General features: G+C 33.1%; 2 protein-coding genes across 2 annotated transcripts; one reads left to right on the forward strand and one right to left on the reverse strand.

Annotated features, from left to right (window-relative positions):
• Positions 1-6,513: 6,513 nt before the first annotated feature.
• Positions 6,514-23,768, forward strand: LOC129300935 (L-arabinokinase-like). The gene is made up of 29 exons (XM_054939540.1): positions 6,514-6,648; positions 6,929-7,036; positions 7,707-7,775; positions 7,873-7,956; positions 8,170-8,246; positions 8,605-8,671; positions 9,309-9,366; positions 9,473-9,540; positions 9,625-9,687; positions 10,906-10,959; positions 11,059-11,161; positions 11,243-11,352; positions 11,452-11,571; positions 13,311-13,367; positions 13,482-13,648; positions 13,757-13,898; positions 14,053-14,136; positions 19,616-19,741; positions 19,986-20,116; positions 20,195-20,276; positions 20,511-20,589; positions 20,850-20,902; positions 20,986-21,081; positions 21,164-21,240; positions 21,832-22,023; positions 22,197-22,362; positions 22,818-22,889; positions 23,023-23,226; positions 23,475-23,768. The coding sequence occupies exons 1-29, from the start codon at positions 6,541-6,543 to the stop codon at positions 23,619-23,621; spliced, it is 2,964 nt and encodes a 987-aa protein (XP_054795515.1). The 5' UTR covers positions 6,514-6,540; the 3' UTR covers positions 23,622-23,768.
• An 859-nt stretch (positions 23,769-24,627) lies between these two features.
• Positions 24,628-27,469, reverse strand: LOC129303392 (AIG2-like protein D). The gene is made up of 5 exons (XM_054942681.1): positions 27,203-27,469; positions 26,806-26,878; positions 26,192-26,284; positions 25,836-25,919; positions 24,628-24,919 (listed from the first exon to the last, which is right to left on the reverse strand). The coding sequence occupies exons 1-5, from the start codon at positions 27,340-27,342 to the stop codon at positions 24,776-24,778; spliced, it is 534 nt and encodes a 177-aa protein (XP_054798656.1). The 5' UTR covers positions 27,343-27,469; the 3' UTR covers positions 24,628-24,775.
• Positions 27,470-27,988: the final 519 nt, after the last annotated feature.

Consider the following 27,988-nt stretch of genomic DNA (forward strand, 5'->3'; position numbering starts at 1 on the left):
TTGTTGAGAGTTTTAATGATCATTGATGATGGTTTAATAACTCATTAATGATATTATGGGTCAATAGAACCTAGTAAACCTATTAGGTATGATGGGTAGTGAAATTATGATGTTGATAGAGTGAGAATGTAGAGTTAAATGTTGAGAAATTTACCCAAAGAGAGATATTGATGAATGTCCTTATGATTTCATTGTAAACTATCAATATTGGCACCATTTGAGCCTGAAAAAAAGCTTTGAAAGTGGTTATATTAAGGGGTAAGCCTTTGACTTCTCATAGATTTGAGGTAATCAGGAAAAATCTAGTTTATATAGTTGTATGTTAATTAGTTATTGGTTGAAATTAATGATTTGAAACTTATTTGATGTGTGAAAACTATTAATGCAATATTGGCAATGTGATAAATTTATGTGAAATTGTTTTTAAAAAATGGAGAACCTTATGCATGTTGCCTACATGTGATTAGTGATTTTAATTGATAGCATGTCATTGTGAAAATGAGAAAAATGTGATATTTGACATATAGAGTGTGATGCATATGTGAGTAAGGATATGTGATGAATTATGTCAAAATGATGTGTTAAGTATCAAGATATGCATAGCAGATTATTGGTGAGAGTTTTCATAAGGAGATGAGTATATTAGTAAATTTATGTGGTACTAGCAGCTTATTATTGGAATCGAAAGCTTGCCTAGGCACTGATCATTGAAATCGGGAGGTAGCCATTATCCCATGGTTAATTTAGGACTATCTCACTTATTCTTTGAGGGACTCGAATTTAACTAGTCTCTACCAATTTATGAGAATACTAGATTAGAGGTATGATACCCTATGATTGTTAGTTTTAGGGGAAAACCGTGATATATAAATGAGTGAGTTAACCCTGACTTATTAGTTCCTTACAAATAGAAAGTTGGGTTAGTTTAAGTTATAGATGTAGTTACTTGATAGCTACTGGTTTCATATCAGAGTTAACGGGAGGGTATAAGGCTGGCATTGATCATGCATTTAGTATTGATCACATAGTTGTTATTATTGTGGTCTGGTGTGTAGTGGGGGCGTATGATTGTTAGTTTTGCAACCTAAGGTTTTGCTAACTAATATGCACGATGATATGTGTTTTATGCCCAATCACATAGCTATCATTATTGTAGTCAAGGCTATATTTGTCATATGTGTGATATATGTGAGTTTATTGCTATTTGCATCCATTTTAATTGATATGCAACTATATACACTAAGTGAACCTTGATTACTGAGTGGTTGTGTCCACCATTCATTTTTTAATATTTTTAAGACCTAGCTCATTGGATCTAAATTGAGAAAGATACTCTAAAACTTAGGATTTTGGGTGTAAATCCTACTTGTAAGCCTCCTTATTTTTTGTTATATGTGTATTAAATGTTGTTAATTTGTTAACTAGGATTCATTCTATTATTTTTGATTACTTGCATTATCATTGTAAAAAACCATGTGTATTTTGTGCCTTGAGTGAGTGTGCTGTAGTTGTAAAGTTTGTCTATGATCAAAATACTAGTGCGAGTAAGATAAAGTGTATTATGGTTTTTTGGATGAATATAGATGATTTACGCAAAGTTCTCCTCCCTTTTGTATTTTTGAATTGAGGGGTTAATGGTTGAAATTATAATATGTGTGTATTTGAATGGGTGTGAGTCCAAAATGATCCATTGAGCGTGGTCTAAAGGTTAGTGTAGGCTTTTGGCACATTGGTTAGAGATTGGACACCCTAGTTGTAAGTTTTTGTGAAAAAGGAGTGAAATCGATATTGGATGTCCAACTTTTGATAGAAAATGAGTTTGGTTATGAAACTTATGTTATTGGCTAGAGTTTGAAGAAAGCTCTTTATAAATACTAAAATCGTCTCAATTGGATGTTGGACGAAAATTTAGGATGTATCGAAAGTGTAACACCAATTTTTTTTTAAAATAATTTAACTCAACCATAGTTGGGTTACAGCCACCCAACACATTTTTATATCAATAATTTCAATATAAAATATTTTATAATTAGCTTCAACTCACACAATATAACATTTCAGATAAATTTTTACCTCTCACATGCCACTAGGCTAAATTACATTTGTCCATCCTTATACTCCCATCAAGTAAATTAAATCACATTTATCCATTCTTATACTCCCAACAAGTAAAATAAGCAATTTAGTCAATTTTCAACACAAGCCAGTTATTTGGCCTTATAATCATGCCATTTTAACCAATCCAAAGTGAACCAAATATTAAAATTACAGTCATCCAAATTGTACCAAAAATAGAAATAGTTTGAAAGGCATGATTACATTTATATATTCATATAATTGACAATAAACAAAAAGCCCTAATATTGGCAATATAACACATTATAAATAATAAATCAAATACTCAAAAGAGACAGTGAATCTATGCCACTAAGCCTCTGGGACTCCTCCACGTGTCACTCGTGGCTCTTCTCCGAAAAATTGTTAACCACATAATGAGACTCAAAAGTCCTAGTAACCAATACCAATTTATGATAGTGTGTACAAACAGTTAAATGTGTGCTTATTACGTGAGAATTAAAAATAATATAATTCCAACGAATATAAGAAATATTACGATACACACAAACAATCATCCTTATATCCCTCCATTAACCTCGAGCCGCAGCCCTAACTCGGTGCTAAATTACCTGGCCGAAGGTAGATTAGCCCGAGCCTTTACAAGCCACCTATTGAGCTCTAATAGGGGCGTACCACGTGGCACATAAATATAACAATAGCAAATCTCCCAACACCTCCCACAATAATCAAACAAAATTCATAACAATATTGCACAATTATATAATATTACAAAATTTATAATTTTCTCAATAATCACCTAATTAATATAAAGTAACACTAATCACAAATTAAAAGCATGGTTACCTTGTGGCTTTTTCAATAAATTATTCCTTACAATTTCTCTCCCACCACAATTTTCACCAATAACACAATCTACAAATAAGATATTATCTATAAATATTAGTTTCAATTATTGAAACTAATAAAATAATTCTAATAATAGAATTAAAAATGTAACATAATTCCTATTCTCAATCTTAATACAAATTTAGAGTTAATACTATTAAGTAAAATTTTTAACTCCTCTTTTAATTATCAATAAACATTAATAATCTAAAAATCAACTTCTAAACTAATTTCTATTATCAAAATTTTCTTTTTATTTTATAAATTCGCACCTAAAATATTTAAAAATTAAAAATTGAGTCTCTAGCTTAGAATCATAATCCTATAGCCATAATAATTCATTTATCATCCCAAATAATCATCTAAACCTCAATAAATCAACATATATTTTCAGATTTAGTTTGGAATTTGATCCATAAGCCACAAATTCAAAGATCATCAATAAATTTATACTCTAGAACATTTATTATACTACTAACAACCTCATAAACTATATTTATTCAACATAAATTCATCCCTCTTCCAGATCCTAAATTTTCTACCGCCACAAAATTAGAAATCAAAAAGAAAGGATGACTAAAAAAAATTTCAGAACACTTACTTAGTCTTGAAAAGCTTAAAATCACACCCTAAATATCTTATTAAAAACTCTTACTTTAAAAATTCAGATCTCCCGCACCGGCGAAACTAGACGCTCTTTCAGCCTCAGCTCGCGCACAGGGAAGAATGAAGAAATGAAGGAAACAGGTGAGTTTTTATAAAAATTCAGTGGGTCCCACATTTTTTTAATTATTTCTTCTTTCCTCTCTCTTCTTTCTTTCTTTCTTTTTTATTATTATATATATATATATATATATGTAATGATGGCATGCAGAAATGCCAAAAGTTTTCTTGTTCTTCTTGTTTTGTTTTGTTTTTTCATACCTTTTCTCTTTTTTTATAATAATAATAATAATTAAATAATATTTTTTATTATTTTTTTAAAATTTTTTAATTTTAATTTATAATTATATCCTAAGTTAGATTTAATAATTATCTCCTACTAATTTGCTTACTTCTAAATATTTTTCAAAATTTTTATTAACCAAATTAACTATTAAAATTTAAATTGAGATGTTACAGAAAGTTCATCCCTATGCTGATATTTGACAGCAGAAGTTTGTTGTAAAAAATCATGCAATGCATCTTGATGCATGGCAAAAAGGCTCACGAGTCACGGCACATCTGTGGTTAGCTGCGATGCATGTGCCATTTTCTGCACAGTTTATAGTTTTAAGATTTTATTCAAATGTTTTGATTCTTTATTCAATTCTTAGGCTTTCACAAGTACTTTTCACTCTGATTTAAATATAATGAAAGTGAATGGGAGTGTTTTAAATGTTGAATTCTTGGGTTCCCATTTATAAATTATTAAATTTGTTTATCTCATTTGTGCAATCGTGAAAACTTGGTAACCCTCATTGGGTTTAGACACTTTTGATTACCTTGGTTTTGACCTTATATTACCTTGTTTTGCAAGACAAGAGCTAAATGAGAAGCCCTATAACTGTCATGCACGTGAGGAGACATAAAGTGAGTAGTCAATAATGCTCATGAGAAACCCAAGGCTAGTGAAGAGCTAAAGCTTCTTTCATGAGATTTCTAATGTTTTTGCTTCACGGGTTTAAAAATTATTACTAATGGAATTGAAAGTTTTGAGTTATTGCTGAAAGTGTCTAGTTTTGTAGAGATTCTTGTTGTCAATCTGACCATGTTTACTTCCCCCTACTTAGTGTTGGTCAATTTGAGTTGTTAATTTTTTGCTTTTGTTTTTTTTTTGATATTTTGTGTTGTTCTTGAATTGTTGGGTTCTTGAGTTGTATTTTTTATTTTCTCTCTCTGCCCGTTGTCTTTATTTTTTTATGTTAAAAATCTGGGTTCGATTGTTTTTCTTGATTATTTTTTTATATTGAAAATCTGAGTTTGATTTGTCATCTTCGCATTTTGGGTTGTTTAACATTTTTAGTATTATGGATAAAGAAGAAGAAGTTAATGAGGACGAAGCATAGCTCTTTTTATTTTTTTAATTTTTAAAAATGCCATGTAGCAAATGAAATCAAACAAAATGGTCAACTTTAACAGCAGGGCAACATTACATCATTTTGGAGAATTTCAAGCGATGTTTTTAAAACCAGATCGGATATTAAATCATAAAGGTTAGCGGTTTATGATTCACATGGTCCAACCATGTTGAACTAATGACATAATAATTAAATTACAAAAATTATATATGTATTTAATAATCTAAATATAAAAAATAAATATAAAATTGCTACTAAACTTAAAAATAAAATCAAATATTTTAAATTTATTATGACTTAACAAGCTATATGATATAATATAATATCAAATGATTAAAAAAATTGGTCATTATTTTAAAAAAATTTGATAAATTTTTTTTAAAAAGAAGAAGAAGGGCTTTTTTTGATCAATTTGATTTTTGAAAATCAGACTTGGTTTTCGGTCTGATCGTCTGTTCAAAGCGATCTAATTTGGCTCAACTTCCCAAAAAATTTTTCAGTTCAATTGAGCCCTTAGCCTAACCGATCAATGGTTTGATCAGTCTGACCATCCGGTTTGGTCCGATTTATTAATCATTAGTTCCTAGGGAACATTGTTCCAAAAAAAAAAGTTGAAGATACTAGTGCCCTTGAAGATAAAGTTTCAAGGTAAATTTACATTTTTATCATTTTTTTAATTTTTTTAAAAATGCCACGTGGCAAGTCTGGTTAAACAAAATGATCAATAAATGGTCAACTTTGACAACAAGGTAATATTGCACCGTTTCAAAGAGTTTCAGGGCAATATTGCTCCTAAAAAAAGTTTAAAATATCAGGCGTCTTTGGAAGAAAAATTTCAAGATAAATTTACACCTTTGCCTTGGATATATTTAAAAATAGAAGAATTAATGTTATACATGAGATAAACTAGAGGAACTTGGATAGCAAAAAAAAATTATAAATATCCATATCAAAACATATTAAAATTATAGGTAGCCGTATTTATGCTTTACCTTTAAAAATTACGTTATGTCATTATGTAAATGATTTAATGTTTATACTATTATATTATTATAAAAATATATTATCACTAAATATTTATGAACCAAGGTTGCGTCATTGAGTGAATAAATCTGTGTAACCTTGTTATTATTTGCTCTTAATTATTAGTATGCTATTTTCGTTTCTTCTAGCTATATAAGAAAGCAAACAACCATGCAAGCATATATTGCGGAGAACGCACAAACTGATGATTTGGCGCGAATTAATTTTTAAATAAAACATATTCCGTAATGAACAACTCCAAGCAAGCAATGTGTGTGTGAAGAGAGAGAGTCGATTTTGCCTGTCGCGGAGCTTTCTCGTCATCTCCAAGCGGAAGCCCATCATTCTCGACCCCCTTAGGATTGTAAGGCGATTTGCTTTATTCGATATTCATATCAATAAAAAAATAATAATAATAATAATCTCATTGGTTCCACAGTAACGCTGTAACTGTCTTTGATCTCTTGAGAAGCAAGAGAAAGAAACCTGCGCGATGAGTACCGAACCGGAAAATGGCGTTGGATCGGAGACCAAAAAGCCCTTAGTCTTCGCTTACTGCGTCACTGGTCATGGTTTTGGCCATGCCACTCGCGTTGTTGAGGTCTTTTGCGCAATTCAAATTGTTTTCTGTCTTTTCTGCTATTTTCATCTTCACGTGATGCATCACCGATCAATTCAATTTGTCTCCACCAATAAATTCGTTCTTTAATTGTTAATGATCTTGGTGTTACTGATTGAAACGGAAACGAATAATAAGAGCTTGATTTACCAACGCCACTTTGGTATATATATATATATTTTGGACAAATGTCACTTTGATTTGGATATTGCTACGGCTTGTATGCAAAGTAATTTTCAATTTCCGACGTTGAAATGAGCAGGTGGTGAGGAATCTAATCTCGGCTGGGCATTACGTGCATGTCGTTACCGGTGCTCCTGAATTTGTTTTCCACTCGGAAATACAATCGCCGCGCCTCTTGATTCGTAAGGTGAGTTTTATTTAGACTCTATAATCTTTACCATTTCCGGGGAGGGAGTTGTGTGCTGTTTTTGAAGCACATTGCTTACAAATTGCAGAAACTGCTTATAAAGTGATAGAGCCCCCCATTATAATGATAGAGCCCCTCATTATTTTACTAAGACATCTCAAAGGAAGTCAAAGGGGAAGAATGACTCTAGTAGAATAATGGTGATTGGTCCAGAGGTTTATCCTTCAGTCTCTAGCCGTAAGGAACAGTAGCATGTGATCTTTGGCCATAATTAAGATCTTTTGGGAGGTATGAGCTAGGGGGGAAGCCATGCTGTCCATGCTGTGGGTATATTTTATCTTTTTGCTTGTATTGAGGGGGTATCTTTTGTAAGAGAATGGAGGGGAGAGACTGGCCTCTCGAATGCCAGAAGGAGTGAACCCTCTTGTGAGGTTTGAGCTTGTAATGTTGTTACTTTTGTGATCATTCAGGGGAGATAGGGCTTTGGCCAGAATCAGAGGAAGACTTGTAACTCTGATTCAGTTTCTCTCAATTTATTAATATCAAAACCTCAGCAGTTTCCCCTCATTTATTGTTATTATTGTCTTTGTTGCTGTTTCTGTGGAGATATTGGTTTGGGTCTTATTATAAAGTTATTCACCTGTCAGCTTGTCATTTTGTGAAAAAATAGGAGCTTTTAGATTGTGGCTGCGTCCAGGCTGATGCATTGGCGGTTGATCGCCTGGCCTCTTTGGAGAAGGTAACATCATTTCTGTTTTGGTTTAGTTACAATTGACACTTCCTGCTAAATGCTTTATTCCTGTGCTAATTTTATTTTTATTGGTGAACTATGCTAGTATTCAGAGACAGCTGTGAAACCCCGTGATTCTATATTGCCGAAAGAAACAGAGTGGCTGAAATCCATTAAAGCCGACTTAGTGGTAATTGAAGATATTCTTTCCTTATTGATAGCCAGTGGATTATAGAAGTTGAGAAGAGAGATTCATATGGACCCCTCTCCATATGAAGTCTATTTGGATGAAAAATACCTTACTGATAACTAAGAGCCAACAACGAGAAGCAAGTAAAAAAGATGTTATCAATAGAATGTAATGTATTTGGTGGGTCTTTGTCAATCTAATGTCAAAAAGCAGGTCTCTGATGTTGTCCCAGTTGCATGTCCAGCAGCAGCAGATGCTGGCATTCGCTCTGTTTGCGTAGCCAATTTCAGGTGACTTAAGAAATTGATTTTGCCCTCTTATTGATGTAATCTGGACTTCCTAGGGAAACAGAACCGTGAAGGGTAGGAAACATATAAATTTATGCTGCTTGCTCATACTCTTGCTTACTCATCATAACAGAAAAGATTAACAAAACAACAATACCAATAAGCTCATGTACAACTTTTCTTCTTGGTCCATTTTACCTTCCGCTCTTCAGCGGATATGAATCAACTTCCTAGTTCAATGATATGGATGTTTAAAATTCATTGTTTTTATTCAAGACCTGAGACAAAGCCGTTTATTTCTTTCTCTGAAGTGTGTCAACAAAGCATTAACTAATTTCATTTCATATACTTGTAATATCAGTTGGGACTTCATCTATGCTGAATATGTGATGGCTGCAGGACTTAAACATCGATCAATAATATGGCAGGTGACAACAACCTTGTTCTTGTTTAATCCAACCTTATATTGATGTCATCATTTTACAGCCAATATTTCTTTTTGGGATAACTACTGAAATATGATTTAGATATCATCAATAATGCGTTAAGTGCGTCTCACTTCTTTCCTTCTTTGTTTTTTTAAACTCCAAAAATGAAGATTTAAGAGTTTTCAATACTATCTTTTGAGGCTCATTCCAGACCTCGAGAACAGTGATGCTGCACAGCATTTAGTCACTTGTGTAAAATTCGACATTGTGACACCAAATATATTTTCCTTTTCCCCTTACTACTGCTCTACTTTTTATATGATTGGCCAACTATTGGAAAACTGTCAAAGAGAGAGGCACAATTTAAGATGAATCAATGCTTCCTTGCCTTCTATTAGTATTTATATTTACCGCACAGTAAACGTCTCGGACAAAACTAAAACTGCATCAAAACATGTCGATTTGATCTGTACCCTTGGTCTTAAAATATATTGTTTTGTAAAGCATAGAAACCAATAAGATGAATGGAATCAAGACTTTTGAATTGAAAAATTAGTTTCTTTTTCTTTTTTCTTTTTGGTGTGGCTGCAAGCTTAGAACATGCTAAACAAGTGAATTTGTTTATGTATTGATACAGATAGCTGAGGATTATTCCCACTGCGAGTTCCTCATTCGCCTCCCAGGATATTGCCCAAGTATGTTTGTTTCATTTCATTTTAATTGCCTAAAATTATCGATGTACCTACTTGGATTCTTCTTGGAAATAATTAACAAGATCTGTGGCATCTCCAATATTTGTAGCGCCCGCTTTTAGAGATGTTATTGATGTACCTCTAGTTGTTAGGAGGTTCCACAAATCCCCCAAAGAGGTAATTACCTAAGACACCTTAGCGGATCTCTTCCAGAGGATTATTTAATTCTTTACCTACTGGCTTCCAATTCTCCTATCGAAGGGGAGGAAGGAGCTTGGAATAGAGGACAATGTGAAGCTAGTTGTTCTCAATTTTGGTGGTCAGGTGATTATTTTCTCCCTTTTTTTGAGAGGGAACTTAATAGTAGTTTTTTAGCTGTTCGATTATACTTATGCCTTTTCTCTTCAGTCTAAGCTCTCCTTTTATTGCATTGTACTCATGTCTAAGACTATGGTTGACCCTTGAATTTCTGCCGTTCCAAGTATCTATATGCATTGTGGCTTGAACTTTGAAGTGTATATCAGCATATGTAACTCATTGCAAATGTCAAGCACTCAATCAAGTGATGTTCAGATTCCTACTTATCTTTCTTTCATTCCACTTTCATTATCATTTTCTTTACTGACTATCATCTTTTTGCCACGCTGAGTTCCTATTAAAATCCTTTGTTGACAAACCCACCACAATTTTGAAGTTAGATGAGTTTGTAGAACTTCCTATTTGACTATTCGAGCAGTTGTGTGCTTCTTCCATTTTCTCTTAGCATCATTTGAACCAGAGCATATCATGCAATCTTCATGCACAATTAATCTCATCTCCACACACAGAAGAAACAATTGTTAACATGAAATTGTTGGGACTCAGATTTAACATATCATGACTCGCTCAATAATAGTTACAGTCATCCACTTCAACTATGCATAGATGTGCTGGTTAATGGTTATTGTATATTATCGGGATTGATATCATGGTTTTGAAGGACCCAAAAGTACATTTGGACTTCTTCCAATTGTAATTCTGGATTTGGAATTGAAATCCAAAACCCTATGACTGAAATCAAAATGGTGTTTTAATCCTCTCAAATATGTCTGTATTATCGGGATTTGTGAGATGTAAAGCCATTATATAAAAGTTGTACTTTTTCAACATTTACCGCTCTCATTTCAAAGTATAAATAATTTTTCCTTTCCACAAAATGCATTTGATAAATAGCCAGCTAACCAAATGAAGTTATGTATCAGTTCATGATATTTTCCATGTTTCATGAACTATTTTACGTTACACTTGAATAAAATAGCCCTCTAGCGCATCTATTTTTTACTATAATTGATTTATCTGAGGCAACGCCTTTGGTTGGATATTTACTTGCATTTAGAAAATAATCTCTGGATTAAACTTGTTTCATAGATATTTCTTAATCATAATGATCTGTTAATGTGCTTTGTCATATACTGTCATATAAACCTTTAATTGTAATTTTTCTTGCGCACATGTCATTGACCTTTAATTATTCTTCCTCTATGTTTCCTACAATGTCTCCAGCCATCAGGATGTAAATTAAAGAAGGAGTTCCTACCTTCTGGTTGGTTGTGCCTGGTAACTTATTTGGCTATTGCTTTGATATCTTTATCTAATCTAAAAAGGTTGGATGGTGTGCTCTTGTGAATTATTCAATGATAATTTCCTTTGGTCCAGTTATGTGGTGCTTTTGAGAGCCAGGACCTTCCACAAAACTTCAAAAAGCTTGAGAGAGATGCATACACTCCTGACATTATTGCAGCCGCTGACTGCATGATTGGTTAGTATAGAATTTCACGGTAGCGAAGCTGGGTTAGCAGAAAGGTAACACACTTACACAGACTGTTTCTTGACATTTCAGGAAAAATTGGATATGGAACGGTCAGTGAAGCCCTAGCATACAACTGTCCATTTATTTTTGTACGACGGGATCATTTCAATGAAGAGCCTTTTCTGAGACACATGCTTGAGGTACTCTCTCATGAATTTCTCCGTATTAATATTCTGTTCTATTCCATGTCCCTTGTTAAAGTTGTTACAACTAGGTAATTATTTTCTTCTTTTTGACAGTATTATCAAGGAGGTGTTGAAATGATTAGGAGAGATTTACTCACTGGTCACTGGAAACCTTATTTAGAACATGCAATGAGATTGAAACCATGCTATGAAGGAGGTGTTAATGGTGGTGAGGTATCCTCTTTTTCCTGAATTTATTCACTCTCTGGTTTTCTACTCATATAATTTCATGTAATTGCAGGGCTTTAGTTGTTGATTATTCTTTGTCTCGTGTTAATTTCATTTAGTATGATAGAGTGAAAAGAAGAAATACTTCTCTGGTTAGTGATGGAAGTAGGCAGGCATTCATGTTAATAAATATTGAGTACAAGAGCAAATATAACATCTTTAAGCATTTTTATCCTTATTAAATTTAATTTTTCCCCTTCGTCAGCTTTATTTCTATTTTGTTGTGACAGTCCTTGTAAGTTTGGGCTGTTAGTAATTTCATTCATGACCAAAGTATGAGCTAAACCATGTGAATTGCATCCTAAAGGAGCCAGTCGTAATTGGGCTCATGAGATAAATTATTAGGCAAATCAATCTAGCATGCGCCACAGCACAGGTCAGCACCAATTCCTTTCACTTTCTTCTTTGTTCACCTTCTAAAGCTTGTGGGTCAATTACAATATAGAAATTTTAATCGTTGATGCAGATGTTTCATATTCTTTTTGATCCTATTTTCAGATTAGTTAATATGAATGTTGGAAGAGGAAGGAAAGAACAAGGAAAAGTAACAGAAATATAGTAGGAGAGGCAGCAAAATGCTCTTCTTTTGCTTTTTGACATATATCCTTCATGATAAAGTATTGCAACTTGAACAGGCAAATGTCAAAGGATTAGCTACTCCCCTAAAATCAAAAGAATAGCTTTATAATTTCAATTTTACAAAAAAGTATGGTGTTAAACAGAAAATCATAAGCTGATATTGCTTAAAGAACCCAAAAGTTCATCTGAATATCAGGGACCCTTGGTTAACCAGAAATTAGCTTCATGCCATGGTTAAAAAACAAAAAGTGCTAAATACTCAAAATAACAAAAGTAAATAAATCTATTAAGATGATATAGAACAAGAATTTTATTCTATATTTCTCTCAATAACTACACTTAGGAAAATCTTCAAAAGGTTTAAAGAGTATTTTATTGATGATGTGCTAGTTTTTAAGTTGCTAGTCATATATTTATAAAGCCAAATACAATTTAAAATATTAAATGAAATTTAAATAACTAGATAATAAAATAAAATTGAATAAAATATCCTAAAATATATATCTGAATAAAATAATGAATAAAATTTAAATAAAATATATAAAATTTAAATAAAATATGAAACCTAAATATCTAAATATAATTTCCTGAAATCTATCCTAAAATATTTCCAATTCCAATCAAATAATAATAATAAGAAAATCAAACTTAATTTATTACTGATGCTTCTTTCTTGAAAAAATCTTTCATGGAATATTATTTGAAATCTTATCAAAAAGACTCAACAACGCCTTAGCTGCGACAGTAGCTACGTTACAACAACATCAATTATCAATGACTTCGTGGATCTTAACACGGGTAACACCACTTTAATTTGTATCGCGAATAAGTACGTGAATCAAAGTACCTTGCTCTTGTACCTTAATACAATAGGTCTCAAAATGGAATCTTAAAAGCCAGGAGTATTCTGAATTTTGCTTGCCGAATAACTATCAAGACTAAAAATAAGATACAGGTTTCCAGCATTAAGATTAATAGAAACTGTACTCTCGATTTGAGTGAGTTTTCAGCTGGAATATATCCCACTAGTCTTATGTTACCTTTAGAAGCCTTTATATATCTCGAAAGGAGTTGATGATTTCTTTATAAACCTTTTCGAAGTTTAGGTGGCAGCACACATCCTGCAGGAGACAGCTTCTGGAAAGAAGCATGCACCTGATAAGGTAGAGGTCTTCTGATATCTGCTACTTGCAGTGTTGGTTTTTATCACAATGATCTTGATAAGAGGGATGGAACTCGCAGTTATACTCCCTTTTCTTTTATTTTAAAACATGTAGCTTAGTGGGGCAAGAAGATTACAAGATGCTATAGTTCTTGGGTATGAACTACAGAGGGCTCCTGGACGAGATATTACAATCCCAGAATGGTATGCAATTGCTGAGCACCAACTAGGCCGCTTCTCGCCTAATTCTCCTGTAGGTTACGGAAGCTCTGAATTAAGCAAGTGAGTGTCAGTTTCCTTTGACTAACTGAATGTGATCGTATTGGTCATCATGATTTTGTGATAGACGAGTAACTCATTTTTGGTGGTTTCCTTTTTCTGTTTCTTCAGGAATAGTAAATACTTTGACATTCTTCATGGAGTTGCTCAATGTATTTCAGATACTGAGGATTTCCTAAAGACTTTAGCTGAATTGGAAGAGCAGCAAACAGAGCGGGAGCGTAAGGCTGCCGCTAATATCTTCAACTGGGAGGTCTTTGCTCATTAATATGAAAATATAGAACTTCTAATTTTTTAGCTCTGGACTAATCTCTTCAACACTGTGTAGTCATGATATAACATTATAAATTCAAATACCTTTATAGATCGGTGACTTGTTTGTTCTCTTTTTTCAATGTTGTGTACAGGAAGAAATTTTTGTGTCAAGAGCTCCTGGAAGGTTAGACGTAATGGGCGGAATTGCTGACTATTCTGGAAGTCTTGTCCTGCAGGTTGGATCTTTCTGTTTGCTTAAATATTAAGTTTCCATCGCATCTGATAGCACAGCTACTAATCTTCATCTGTCATCTTCACAGGCTCTAAAAGTTAGTTTAAGTGAATCCTGCTTATTGCATTTTGAGGAAAATGTGGCAAAACTCCGATCTTTTTTTTATTCCTCTGACTAAATGCATATATATAGTACAAGGATGTTCTAACTTCTAAGATTATTACAATGAAGGACAAATTCCTAAAGCTAAGAAAACATGAATAATACAGTTATATACATTTAGCACTCATTAGACACACCTAATTACATCTAACTTCCCATGATTTCAGTATTCAACTTTCTATAATCTCAGCATATCATTAGTAGACCTATACTATTCTTTTGCATACCTATCAAGTTAAATGAATGGCTATCAGATTCTTGGAGAGCAAGTCTTCATTTTTTATCACATGCATTAAATTTGTTGAAAATACGGCTCTACAAATATAAGCTAACTATTGCTGTCACTTTCTGAAATGATTAAAATTGGTAGTTCATTAGTATAGAATGCATGTAAACAGCAGTGTCACAGAAATATGTTTGTTAAAAATATACATACACTGATATGCATATTAATGTAAAATGGGAAGAGGAGAAGGTGAAGAGAGAGAAAGAAGGAGGAAGGCCGAAACTCTCAAAATTTCTATTCAATAATACTCAAAGCTGATTTACAAATGAAAACCCTGACTCTATTTATAAAGTTTTAAAATGATAAAATAATAATGAAGTAATAAATCTAAATTCTAAGTATAATTTAAAAAGATACTGATATTTAAGATAAAATTAAAATAAATAATAAATCTTGATTCTAATGGATAAATATCCTTATTTAAATATCTCTAAGGGATGATTCTAATATCTTAGATAAATCCTAATCATCCTAATTATTCATTATCCTATATTCTGTCATTTCTCCCTGCTTGAAAGACTCGTCTCCTAATGAGTTAAACTTGATACGCAAATTTGGGAAGGGATGGGTGGGTAAAATCTTAGCTAGGTGCGCTGATTTGGAAATCCTTTCCAATAGGTGAGATAGCGACGGATTGAGTCATATGAAAGATGAATGTGATTATAAGAAAATTTTGGGAACCCTTTCCAACAGACAAGATACTGTTAAAGCTTTCCATTAAATGCTAGGACATTCTTGGTAGGTACAACTCATCGATGAGGTAAATCTATAACAAGGCAAGGTTGTTTCTGGCTTATCACAACTTGAGAAGGCAATACTTGTATAGGAAGTAGAGGAGCCTTTATTGGAGTTTTTAATGGAGCTAGTAGTAGTAAAGTTGCTCGAATGGACAAACCACTCTTATGATTAGGCTCCATACGGGTTACTATAAACTCTTCTAAATTTAAGATAGGAGTTTCAATCCCTTCCTACCTGATTGCTTGTTTCTGCTGATTTAGAAATTCAATAATTTGTTGGAAACTCTTTTTTATTTTGTTAGTCAAACATGCACCTTCTTGAATTTGACATTCCAATTCAGCGTTGGATTAAGGGAAAGTCTAGGTATTTTATGGATTTTAAATGAGAACAGTAACACAAGGAAGGGAAGTAGGAATCGGGCTCTGGTACCAAATTCATGTAAAATGGGAAAGGGTGAAAGGAGAGAGAGAGAAGAGAAAGGGGAAGAGAGAGAATGAAAAAGGGGGAAGGCCGAAACTCTCGGAATCTCTATTTAATAATACTCAAAGTTGATTTATAAATGAAAACCCAAACTATATTTATAGAGTTCTAAAATGATAAAATAATAATAAAATAATAAATCTAAATCTAATTTAAAAGATATTGATATCTAAGATAATAATAAAATAACTAATAAATCTTAATTCTAATAGATAAATATCCTTATTTAGATATCTCTAAGGAATGATTCTAATATCTTAAATAAATCCTAATCATCCTAATTAATCATTATCCTATATTCCATCACATATACTAGCTTTAAAGATCTTACTTGTTCTCCAAATTGAGCATCTTATATAGTTATTATTTGTTAACAAAATGAATACATAACATTTTTTGTATATTTTAATCATTTCTATAATTTTAGAATTTGAAAGCAAACAAGTCCATGGCAAAAAAAAAAGAAGAAAAAAATTATGGCATAATCCAGTGTGATAATTGTAACACTCTAAATTTTCACATCTGATTTTTTGTGCCCAACATAATTTTTTCAATAATCAATAACCATTAAATATATATCATGGTAGAAAAGTATCTACTATGGTAATAAAAAGTAAAACTAGATTTTACAAACATTAGCATGGTAATTAAAAGTTTACCAATGTAAAAAAGACTCGGGTTATCATTTTAAAACTTCATCATGGTAGTAAGGATGTTACCATGATAATTAAAAATTAAAATCATTTTTATAAAATTTTACATGTTAGAAAGAGCTTTTCGTATATATAAATATTTCTCAAATTGGACCACCGTAGAAAAAAAATGTTAAACATATAACATAAACTTACCATGGTAATTTAGGAAGTAACATAAATAAGTCGTAATAAATCGAACATTAAGTTAATAACTTAGTACTTAATGGAATTCCATTGAAAATTCATAGTTTAAGAATCTTTAAAATGATGAAAAGGGTTAAATAAAAGCGAAGCATGGTTCCTAAGGGGCTTATTTGTCCAAAAACAATTTAAAAAGGGATAAAACAAATCAACAGGGATAATTATAAAAATTAAAAAGATGAGAGGGGCAATCTGATCTAGGTCTTGCCATGTGTTGCGGTGTGTGCATCATGTGCCATGTGAAGGAAGCCCCCTCTTTATGCTGTGCATTGTGACTGACACACATATGCCACAACGCACAACACCCATAGCAAATGACAAACAACATGGGATTGTCAAACTTTAAACGAGCATAACTTTTACTACACACATCCTTTTCAAGTGATTTAGTGTCTATGTGAAGCTTATTAAAAGATCTAACTAATGGCTTTGGTTTGGTACACATTCCTTCAAATAAAGTTTTTATCCATAAAATCTCATTTAGGGACAAAACAAACTTTTACACTTCCTAAACCCTAAAAGCCAAAGCCATAGCCATTGTGTAGGACATTTGACCAACTGAACACTTTCCAAACAACAATTCTACATCACCTAATTGGTGCACATATTCAAGATTCCCATACTTGGGTTACAACCACCCAAGACAATTAATATAAAAAAAACATTGTAAATAAGCATCAACAACTTCTCTACTTCAACCACTTTGTAATTCATTTAATCCTGACAAAATAAGGCCATAAATGTCGCAAAAACCCATTTCATGGCAATCAAATAAGAATTTAATCAAAAGTATATGAGTTATGTGCTCAATTAAATGACCTTTGCCTTAGGACTGGCAATGGCATACAACTCAATAAAATAGAGGCCAAATAGGCCAATTAGTGTCTATACACACCAACTACTCTCTCAGTGCTTCTTTAATTGGACTCTTTCTTGTAAAAATATTAATCAAGGAGAGTGAGATATAAAGGTCCTAATAGCCAAAATTAATATGCAATAATGCATGAGATGTAACTAACCATGTTTTTCTAAGTGTGTATATTAAAACATGTTTTCAAACATATAATATCCAAACAGTTGGAACAAAATGCATGACTACACATTCTATCCTTCTATACACTGTGCTCGAAACTAACAAACCTAATCAAAAGTAAATCAATATAAGCTAAGTGCCACTCATTGAGTTCAATGAGGGCATACCACATGATAGATAACCTCTAAACAAAATCCCTAACGCATATATTTCAAACGCGACAAGTCATACATATTTAAAATATATCTAAACAAGAAAATGTATTCAAAAACTTTTCATGCTTTTGAACACAAGATTTTATATCGAAGAATATGTGAACTTATATAACATCCCACTTAGCAATTAATTTTTCAAATACCAAACATGCTTTCCTAACACAATTAAATTTTCAAACACATGAAATGCACACATAACAAATCACAAAACACACAAAATTACACATTAATTGTAGTTACCTTTTGCTCCTCGACAATAGAGCTCTTAGAATAAGTAGATTTTTATCTCCAACAGTGTCAATATCTTGATCTATAAATAATGTGACACTAATTATTGTTAATATAATGCTAATCATAGATAATCAAAGCATTTACATACTAATTACACTCTAATCTTAGGGTTAGATTAATTAATCTAATTAACCAAAAGTTGTCACAACCATTTAAACTGCATACATACTCTTAATCATTATTGTTATCCTTTTTAATCACTCATTTAAACTCAACATCCCAACATCATCATCAACATTCACTCAATCAGCATAGGGTTTCGAATTTTAGCTACCCATAGCCATACACACGATTAAATCAACTCAAACTATACTTATTTATCCTCAAAATCACCTAATAATTTGAACCCATTAACCTCAAAAACAAAACTCTAATGTAAACCATAACTTAAACGAGCTAAAAGAGAGAAGTAAAAGGTAAGGAAGAAATTAAATATTATTTGAGGCTCCAAAAATGTGATAAATAAATGCTCATACCAAGTCCCAGCAAAGAGCATTAAAATCATGCCTCCTTTCACTCTCTACCTCCCTTTGTTTCTGATTTTTTATTCACTAATAAGTGCAGATTCTATGCCACGCGTTGCGATAAGCATGACATATGTTGTAGTGCATAATGTAGAAATGCTGCACGTCATTTAGCCTATGGAATTGGGCCCAAATTCAGCCCCAAACCTATTTTGGACCTTGTTAACCTCAACATATCATCCTAGGCCCAATTTAAGCTATGCTTAAATGCCTAAACACACAATTACCCTCAATTAACTTTCATTACAATTTTATTTCCCTAAATCAACCTCATAATCATATCAACTTAATTTTATCACCTTGATTAAACCTCAATTTTTCACAATTAAATTTATAACATAAAAAAATCATGATGCTACAATAATGGCCAAGTATTCCTTAATAATGCTACCTGTAGTCTTTAATATAAGGCAAAGTTAACTAAGTTGAGCTTATTAAGAAATGGTAGTTATACCCTTAAAATTGTTAAAAAATATGTAACTTTTCAATTTTACCCTTCTTTGCAATTAATCACCATAATGATTGTGGTTTAGGAATTTAAATGATAATAAATAAACAAGGGTTAGGATTGAAAAAAACATTAATTACTCTAATTTCACCTTATATTAAGGACCTAAAAAAGACTTTCAAAGTTTGCTTTATATTAAGTACCGGAAGGAGTATAGTTTTTATTTTTCATTTTTGGATAAAATTCAATACCAGTTAGTAAATTATACAAATAAGATTTCTTTCTATGTTTCAATTTTGGTTAAGTACTTATGATTTTGAAATGCAATTCTGCTGGCAAAATTATTCTTGAATTTATAGACATTTACGCACTCCCTTCTTGCCTCTCTTAGCCGCTTATATCTTTTGCAGATGCCAATAAAAGAAGCCTGCCATGTTGCTTTACAACGAATTAATCCTAGTAAGCATAGGCTGTGGAAGCATGCTCAGGCTCGACAAGATAACAAAGAACAAAATCCCAAGGCTGTCTTGCAAATCGTATGTGGAGAACTTTCAAAGTCAATGAATACTATTTGTTACAATAAACGATACTTACCATTTGTTGGAATTTGTCCAAGTCTGACTTATTGATGAGAATACAAAAGCAACAAATGGAGAATCTTATGAGAGAAAGCCTTTCCATTGACAGGATTATCTTTTATGATTTTATCAATCCTTTACAATCTTGTAGATGATAATGACTCTCTTAATGTATGTTTTTACAAAAATTGGATCATGCCAGGTATCATATGGCTCGGAATTGAGTAATCGGGGTCCAACGTTTGATATGGATTTATCTGATTTTATGCATGGAGAGAAGCCAATTTCCTATGAAAGAGCACAGGAATATTTTGCTGAAGATCCTACCCGAAAGTGAGGAGCAATTATATGTGTATTTTATATGCATATGGCTTATGGCATCCTGTTATTTTAATATAATTACCATTGCAGGTGGGCAGCATATGTTGCGGGAGCATTTCTGGTCTTAATGAATGAAATGGGTTTGCGTTTTGAAGACAGTATCAGCATGCTGGTACCTTTGGTTCTCTATTGAATTTACTGATCTCTATATTTATTAAATAATCAGAAAAAAATTCCGCAGAATATGGCTCTTTAAACAATATGTTGAAATAGATGAGCAAAAGTCAATTTTAAAAGATGTCATGGTTATCGCGTTAGAAAACAATTACCGTGGCTTATGGTTTCGCTACTTAATCTATTTTTATCTCTTTTGCTAACATCATGATATTCTGTACAAAAATGTTAGATTTCGTCTGCAGTTCCAGAAGGGAAAGGTGTATCGTCTTCTGCATCTATTGAGGTTGCTAGCATGTCTGCCATTGCAGCTGCCTTACCAAATTCCTTTCTTTTATTAAAATATTATTTTTCAGAGTGAAATTGATGCGGACCGGAACAAAAATTTTCCATTAAAGAAATTTCTTTGAGAAGTTTTATTTTTCTTTACTTTTATCTCTATGGTTCTGTCTCTGGTATGATATTTGCTAAGGATTAATTTCATATGAAACTACAGGAGTATTTTTTTCCATGGAATATATGGTTGCAATCTTTCTTTAAGAAAATACTTACCATCATAAATTTTATTTCCCTTCTGCAGGGTTAAATATCAGCCCAAGGGATCTGGCATTACTCTGCCAGAAGGTCTGATTTTTGCCTAGCTTTCTAATCATTACTAATTGTCTCCGACCACATAGCAAATTGACTCATTCCAAACTTTACAATAGGTAGAGAATCACATTGTTGGAGCGCCATGTGGTGTCATGGACCAGATGGCTTCAGCTTGTGGTGAAGCCAACAAACTTCTTGCCATGATTTGCCAGGTTTGCATCACGACAAGCTATACAAACCAACGTTTTCTTATCTTCAGAAACAGTATCATGGTGCTTTTTGATATCCATGCAGCCAGCGGAGATTGTTGGCCTTGTAGACATTCCTAAACACATCCGGTTCTGGGGGATTGATTCTGGAATTAAACACAGGTAGGTGTTCTATTGTTGTGTTACAACCGCGGGGACCTTGTGTTTTACCTAGAACCTGAGAATCAGTTTGTGCTTGCCTGGAATCATTGCTCTGTTTCATTAAAGCTAGGGTCTTGGTCTTATTAGGGTAAAGAAAGTAGGAATCTCGAGATATGAGATGAGATCACAAAGAAAAGTGTTGATTTTTTTTTTAAACTAAATCGAAGGGTGATTTTTTTAAAATTAAATCGAAGGGAGATGTGGTAAGTAATGAATTTAAACATATTATTATAGTTTTTAACTGAAATATTTTTATTTTATCATTAAAATTATCAGATTTGAACTCTTATCTTCGTGGTTGTTATCAGAAATATGCACCAAATTCACTTTCCTTTATCCTTTCAAATTGATCTTTTGACGTATCAATTGATTATAATGAAATTATGTGATCTACTTACTTAAACTATGATGATGAGGTTCTTATTTTTGGTAATCTTTGCAGCTTTCATGAAAATATCTTTAGTCGTTGCAAATTATTTCCCTTTCACGTCCGATTCATTTCTTCCTTGTTCGCTCTTGCTCCTGTCCTATCGTATTGGTAATCTGTTTCAGTGTTGGAGGGGCGGACTATGGATCTGTAAGGATTGGTACCTTTATGGGTTTGAAGATGATAAAGTCCAGAGCTTCTGACATATTTTATGAGACAGTTGCTGGTAGCTTGAACCATGATGAAGAGGACGATGATATAGAACTACTAAAACGAGAAGCCTCGTTAGATTATCTATGCAATTTGCCACCTCACAGGTAAAGCCCTTTCTTGCTAGAGTGGGTTGTAACTTGTAATGGTGACGCATATTTTTGCAGGAGTATGAAGTTGAGTTGCTCTGACAATCACTTTATTATATTGGGCTTTAGTAACACTCACCAAAACGTGAAGAAAATATGGTATTGCCTCTCAACAAGTTTTTTATTTGCAGATACGAGGCTCTTTATGCTAAGGCTATTCCTGAGTCCATTTTTGGTGAGAAATTTCTGGATCAATACTCTGATCATGATGATCCTTTCACTCTTATTGATGAGAAATGTACTTATGGAGTAGGAGCTCCAACAGCACATCCGATATATGAAAATTTCCGAGTCAAGGTTAGTCCCTGGGTTGGAATATTTCATTGGTTATCAATACTGAATGTCTTTTTCACTATGCATCTTTTCGGCCCAATTATTATGCATTGAAATTTTAGAAGGGTTTACTTGTCTCAGATCCTTTGCCCACTGGCAATACAAATATCTAGAAAGGGATTTCAGTAAAAATTGTAATCCTTTGAGCTTTTTCATAGGAAAGTAAATCTTCACAATAGATTTCATTTTATTTAGTGAAACCAGTATGAGCTTTTACATGTCAATCTAACACACCCGGATTTGAGGCTTAGCATCACCAATCTTGTAGAGCAGAGGATATAATCTTTTCAATATGTTTGTGCGAATGCGTGTTCCTTCCCTCTACAAGTTACATTAACTGTTATTCGCCAATGTACATCATGGGTGATTTTTCTTCTTATACACTTCTGAATAAATCCCCACTGACTTATGGTTTGCAGACCTTTAAAGCACTGTTAACATCAAAATCTTTGAACGATCAACTTACAGCACTCGGGGAATTGCTGTATCAGGTATGAAAATGCGAAGTTGCTTATCAATCTACTGCCCTAATATCTCACACGCTGCTGCTCTTGCTAGAAAATAATGAAGAAAACTGGAAATTAGAAGGATAAGAAAGGTTTTGATATTTAACTGTCATTGCAGTGCCACTACAGCTACAGCGCGTGTGGACTTGGCTCTGACGGAACAGATAGGATTGTACAATTGGTACAAGACTTGCAGCATAGTGCTGCATCCAAAGCTGTAGGTGGGACATTATACGGAGCCAAGATCACTGGTGGAGGTTCAGGTGGAACCGTTTGTGTGATCGGTAAGAATTGTCTAGAGAGCAGCGAACAAATTCTCGAGGTAAGTTTATTCAATGATTATGTCATAAATTTTAAGATATTATAATTAGTACTTTCTTCTCATAGTTGTTTTTGATTATTATTCAGTCTGCCCTCTTATGTTCATATTCCAGTCCATAGGTCTAACAGATCTCAACTTTCCAATCTTTTCATGGTCTTCAAAGTGTCCCACGCACCCCCCTTTTTTCCCCTTTTGCATGACTTTTGTGGTAGAACTCTATAGTTGTCAAATGCACTCTTCAATTTCAGCTTCAGCGGAGGTACAAAGAAGCCACTGGGTATTTGCCCTCTATGTTTGAGGGTTCATCACCCGGTGCTGGAAGGTTTGGGTACCTGAAAATAAAGCGTCATGCTGCTTCCACACAAAATGGTCAGCCTAAAACATCTGAGCAGTAATGGCCTAGGACAACAGATGATCGTGTTTCCCCCTTATAATGAAAACCATCTTTCACGCTCGTCTTAATCACATTTACTAGAACTTGGAGGATTCAGTATAATTATGAACGATTCCATCAAATAATTTTGTTTTCATTAGACTTCCAATTCTTGGGTCTTCACTAGCATTCCCACATTTTTTTGGGACGCATAGTTAATGTCGCCCCAGATTTGGAGCCACTGCGGCCTCAATCATTAAATTCAAATTTATCTACCATCCACTTGTATGTGATTAATTATTTGTTGAGATATTATATGTGGATTGGCTTGGTCTGGTATAGGAAAAGTCTTACGTCGAACAATGTTAGAGCTTGAAAAAAAAGTACATAAGTAAAAAAAAACTTATAAATTTAATGTTTTAAAATTAAGATACAGTAATACATTTTTATATATGTCCTTTTGAAAAATATCTTAGAAGCCCACAAGTCCAATTGGACTTACCTATTGTAGTAAATTGACATCTTCAAAGTGAGCGCCTAGGAAGTATGGGAAAAAGTCCCACATTTAATAAAATTGAGTTGGAGAATATTTATGCAAGTTTAAAAAATCCATAAACTTATATCTTAATATCTTGAGTTGAGATATAATATTATATTCACTTGCACATTTGCCCTCTTGGAACTGGAATGCAGTCATGGTAGCTTGACATTTCTCGAGATGTTCCAACTTTCAAAGCCCAAGTTTGTTTTGCCCCAATCCCCCAAACCCCAACCGCCCCCAACCCCCGCCCCAAAAAAAAAACCGGGAAAAAAAAAAAACGGTAAAACAAAGACTTTATACCTTAAGGCTTAAAGAGTCCTAGTTAGAGTGCCAAAGATTTTACTCTACAACTAGAGTCCCATTTTGACCTTCAGGGTCAACTTGCAATGTTGTACGGTTATTATGAATCTTTCTTCTGATATATGTTACAAAAATCAACTCTCCTTTTGTGAAACATATAAATAAAAGTGGAAGGGAAACTACCTGATTTCTAAAAGGGAACTAGCGCCAACTAGCTTATTTCATTAGACTATCAATGAGCCAGGCCGCAGAAAAATCAATAATTATTGGAACAGTAAAATTATTGATCGGACCATTACAAATCTCAAAGCACATAACTTTACAAATGGTCGCCTTCAAGGCTCATGTGACTTGTCATTGTCTTGCTCAAAGACAGATTCATATGTCTGAATTCTTCTCTTTGATTCCGGCAACTCCAGTTCTTTTATAAATTCCTCAGTCATCTTGATGAAGTCATTCATGTATACTCGTTTCCATTCCTTTAAAATCACATATTCAGAGAGGAAGAATAAGAACTCCTCTTACAATAGGTGAGGAAGTAAAAAGGGGATTTTAAATATAATATAGGAACAAATTATTTGAAGACCAAGCACATTAATCACAGGTATCTGACAATCTCGAGGTACAATTTCAATCTATATGCATCTAAAGAAAATCGTAATAGTAGCAATAACGGTTTTCAAGATTTAACCAACTTGCTATATTGTCAAATTATGATGACATCACATCAATAATGTCAGTTCCCTCCTGAACCACAAGTTCATGTTTTTCAAGGCTACTAAATTAGCCTAGAGACTAGAAGAACAGGGTACCATCCTCTTTTCAGGATCTCTTTAAGCCGTACCAAAAAATTCACCATGACAATACTTATTTATAAGATATATGCGCATAAGAAAAATGTAAAAGTTATCACTGTTTTACTTTTCCTAAATATCATAAATTCTGCTTTTCAAAGAATTTGCGCTATAGTTTTGTTATAAATAAGTTTTCAAATACTTGAGAAATTAGACTGTTGAGTGTGATTACATACCAAAAGCCACTGAATAGAGCACATAATAAATTGTGGCAATGTTGAACAGATTTAAAAATCTTTCCAGTCTAAAACTAGAGTAAAGATGAGGGGAAACTAAAAAGGAACACCAAACTTTCACGTTCAAGAAAACAACATGCGTATTGAAGTGAGAAATAGTTCATGAATGTATTGAAACTTCATATCTTGATAGTCAAATTGGCGTATTATTTAAGGTTTGAAAGAAAGCAATCACAACTGACCTAGAACTTCTTTTTTTTTCCTGATACTGTAGCCCTTCAATCATGTTCTAAAACTTTACATACGGAGACTTAGATCAAATTTGTAACTTTGAAGGATGTCTAAAATAAAGCTTGGTTGCTCACCTCAAAATCCCAATCTCCATACAAGTTTGGGTCACATCTGTTGCCCCAAATGTAAGTGTGAGCTTGTAGCTTTTCAGAATTATCCTGCAATTATCGTCTTTTCCATTAGTATTTTCCCAAAAGCACAGATATAGCATATATTAGACTTGGGAGGATATGAATAGCCAGACCGTCCTCACTTGTCAGTTAAAATTCTGACTCAAATTTAATTAGCCACTTTGTGGATCTATATCCCATTCAGTTTTGTCCTTCGGTCTTTTTCTTCATTTGTTCTTAGGTTGGCTAATGCAACTTGTAGTGCAAATACGCGATGATGCTGAGAAAGACAGAAATTTTAGATAGACTGTCAAACTTACCTTCAAATAAACATCAACATCACTTCTTTCATATTCAACATCCTCAAACTCGTCTAAAATATATAACTCCAAATCTGAGATACCCTGCAGGACCTGACCAGAAAGAAAGGAAAAGGAATGGGAACTGATTTCCCAGCTTCAAGAACAGAATTTGTCTGTGCATCTTGTGTGAACAAATTGTCTATGAGAAAAGTGAAACTAATGACACTTGGAATGTATCACATAAGTTCACAACCATACTATACATTACAAGACAAAAGACAAAAGAAAACTATAACAATGACTTGCTCATAAGCTATAGAGATAAAACCCAGACATCAGTTAGGACGTATTTATTTCTTGCAAGATCAGAATTCAACCAAACTCAGATTACCATGTCGCTTCTATACAAATAAGCTTAAATTTTATAGATGTGGTCAACTATGTCATGATAAAGTAGGCTTCCATTCAAAACCAAAAAATGAAAAATTACTTAACAGGAAGTAGATATTACTAGCTTGAGGCCTTGAGGTATTGAATGATGCCTCATAGATTCATAAGTAAGTATTTTCAGGTTGTATGAGTTATGACTCAACCAATATAATGACGTCAATAATGTCAAGGACGTTACAGACCCTTCCAGTAACTTTCTCATCCTCCACGGGCAGAATAGCGGGATAAACACGACCTTTGATGCTAAATCTATGACTGCAAGTCAAATCAAGAACGAAGTTAAGAGTCATAAGAAGATAAACGGTATAAGAGATGATCAAATGCCCTAACCCTTAAGATCAAACATTGTGTTTCCTATAGGGAGACGTAAAGAGGGGAAAATTCGAGAATTGCGCTCCAAAGATGGAGCATCGCCATCGTGGATAACTTGTGAATTGGAAACCGGTGTTTCAAGCATTTCGCTATTCGTTGATTAGATTTACCACGGTATCGATTTAGATTGGAAACCAAAGTGGCAATCGTTTCAGTTTTAAATCAGTAATCAAAACAAGTTGAAGAGAGAAGGAGAGATGGACAAACTGGGCGGGGAGGGTGGCAGGGGCAGAAGGAGGGACACGCTTGAGAAGGACTTGAACGACGTCGTCAGCTAGGAGACTGCCATAGACGAAGACGTTGTGGAGGCACTGATTCGGAATGCCCACTGAAGTAACCACACTCATCTTCTCCAATTCACTTCACTCCCTCTGCTTCTGTCTACTTCTGAGTTCAATCAATCGCAGGTTTCATAGGATAAAATAAAAAATTTAAATTAATTTTATTTTAAGTGAGGACAGAGGACGGATCAGTGGCTCCCTTTTGATTATGATTCCGCCAGTGTCTTAAAAGTTAAATCCACGTTCAATGGTTGTCTCATATATCGGTTTGATTTAATGGTTTGCAATCAAAAATTTATTATATCATTTTCAAGAAATATCAAATTTTAAATTTTTAAAAGAACAATTTTATTTTAAAATTTTGAAATGAAATATATTTTAATAATTTTTAAGTATTGATAAAATTAAAATACATACTCCTTCTGATCCTATTTAAAAAACATCTTCTAGAGATAATTTTTAGTCCAAAATATTGTAATAATTAAATCACTCTTTTTAATTTTACCCCTTATTAATTAGTGTGAAGATATTTAATATAATCATATTATTATCTAAAGCTAAAGATAAAAATGAAAGCATCACTCAATATTTTATAATATCAAGAAAAAAAACAAAATTTTCTTATAATGTGTGAGATTAAAAGTGTTTTATAATAAAAATCAGTTGAAGTATTAAATAAATATGTTTATGCCAACTATCAAATTTAAATTCT

The sequence above is a fragment of the Prosopis cineraria genome, unplaced genomic scaffold, assembly GCF_029017545.1.
Source record: "Prosopis cineraria cultivar Desert tree isolate PC_DT_omini unplaced genomic scaffold, ASM2901754v1 PC2, whole genome shotgun sequence".
NCBI classification, from domain to species: domain Eukaryota; kingdom Viridiplantae; phylum Streptophyta; class Magnoliopsida; order Fabales; family Fabaceae; genus Prosopis; species Prosopis cineraria.

Excerpts from the sequence above, each read along its gene's own strand:
- LOC129303392 (XM_054942681.1), bottom strand. The coding sequence starts at position 27,342 with ATGAGTGTGGTTACTTCAGTGGGCATTCCGAATCAGTGCCTCCACAAC. Across the intron at positions 25,920-26,191 it reads ATGTTGATGTTTATTTGAAG|GATAATTCTGAAAAGCTACA; the intron begins GTAAGTTTGACA and ends CGATAATTGCAG. Across the intron at positions 24,920-25,835 it reads ATGGAGATTGGGATTTTGAG|GAATGGAAACGAGTATACAT; the intron begins GTGAGCAACCAA and ends GTGATTTTAAAG.
- LOC129300935 (XM_054939540.1), top strand. The coding sequence starts at position 6,541 with ATGAGTACCGAACCGGAAAATGGCGTTGGATCGGAGACCAAAAAGCCC. Across the intron at positions 7,776-7,872 it reads GCCTGGCCTCTTTGGAGAAG|TATTCAGAGACAGCTGTGAA; the intron begins GTAACATCATTT and ends GAACTATGCTAG. Across the intron at positions 13,368-13,481 it reads AGAAGCATGCACCTGATAAG|CTTAGTGGGGCAAGAAGATT; the intron begins GTAGAGGTCTTC and ends TAAAACATGTAG.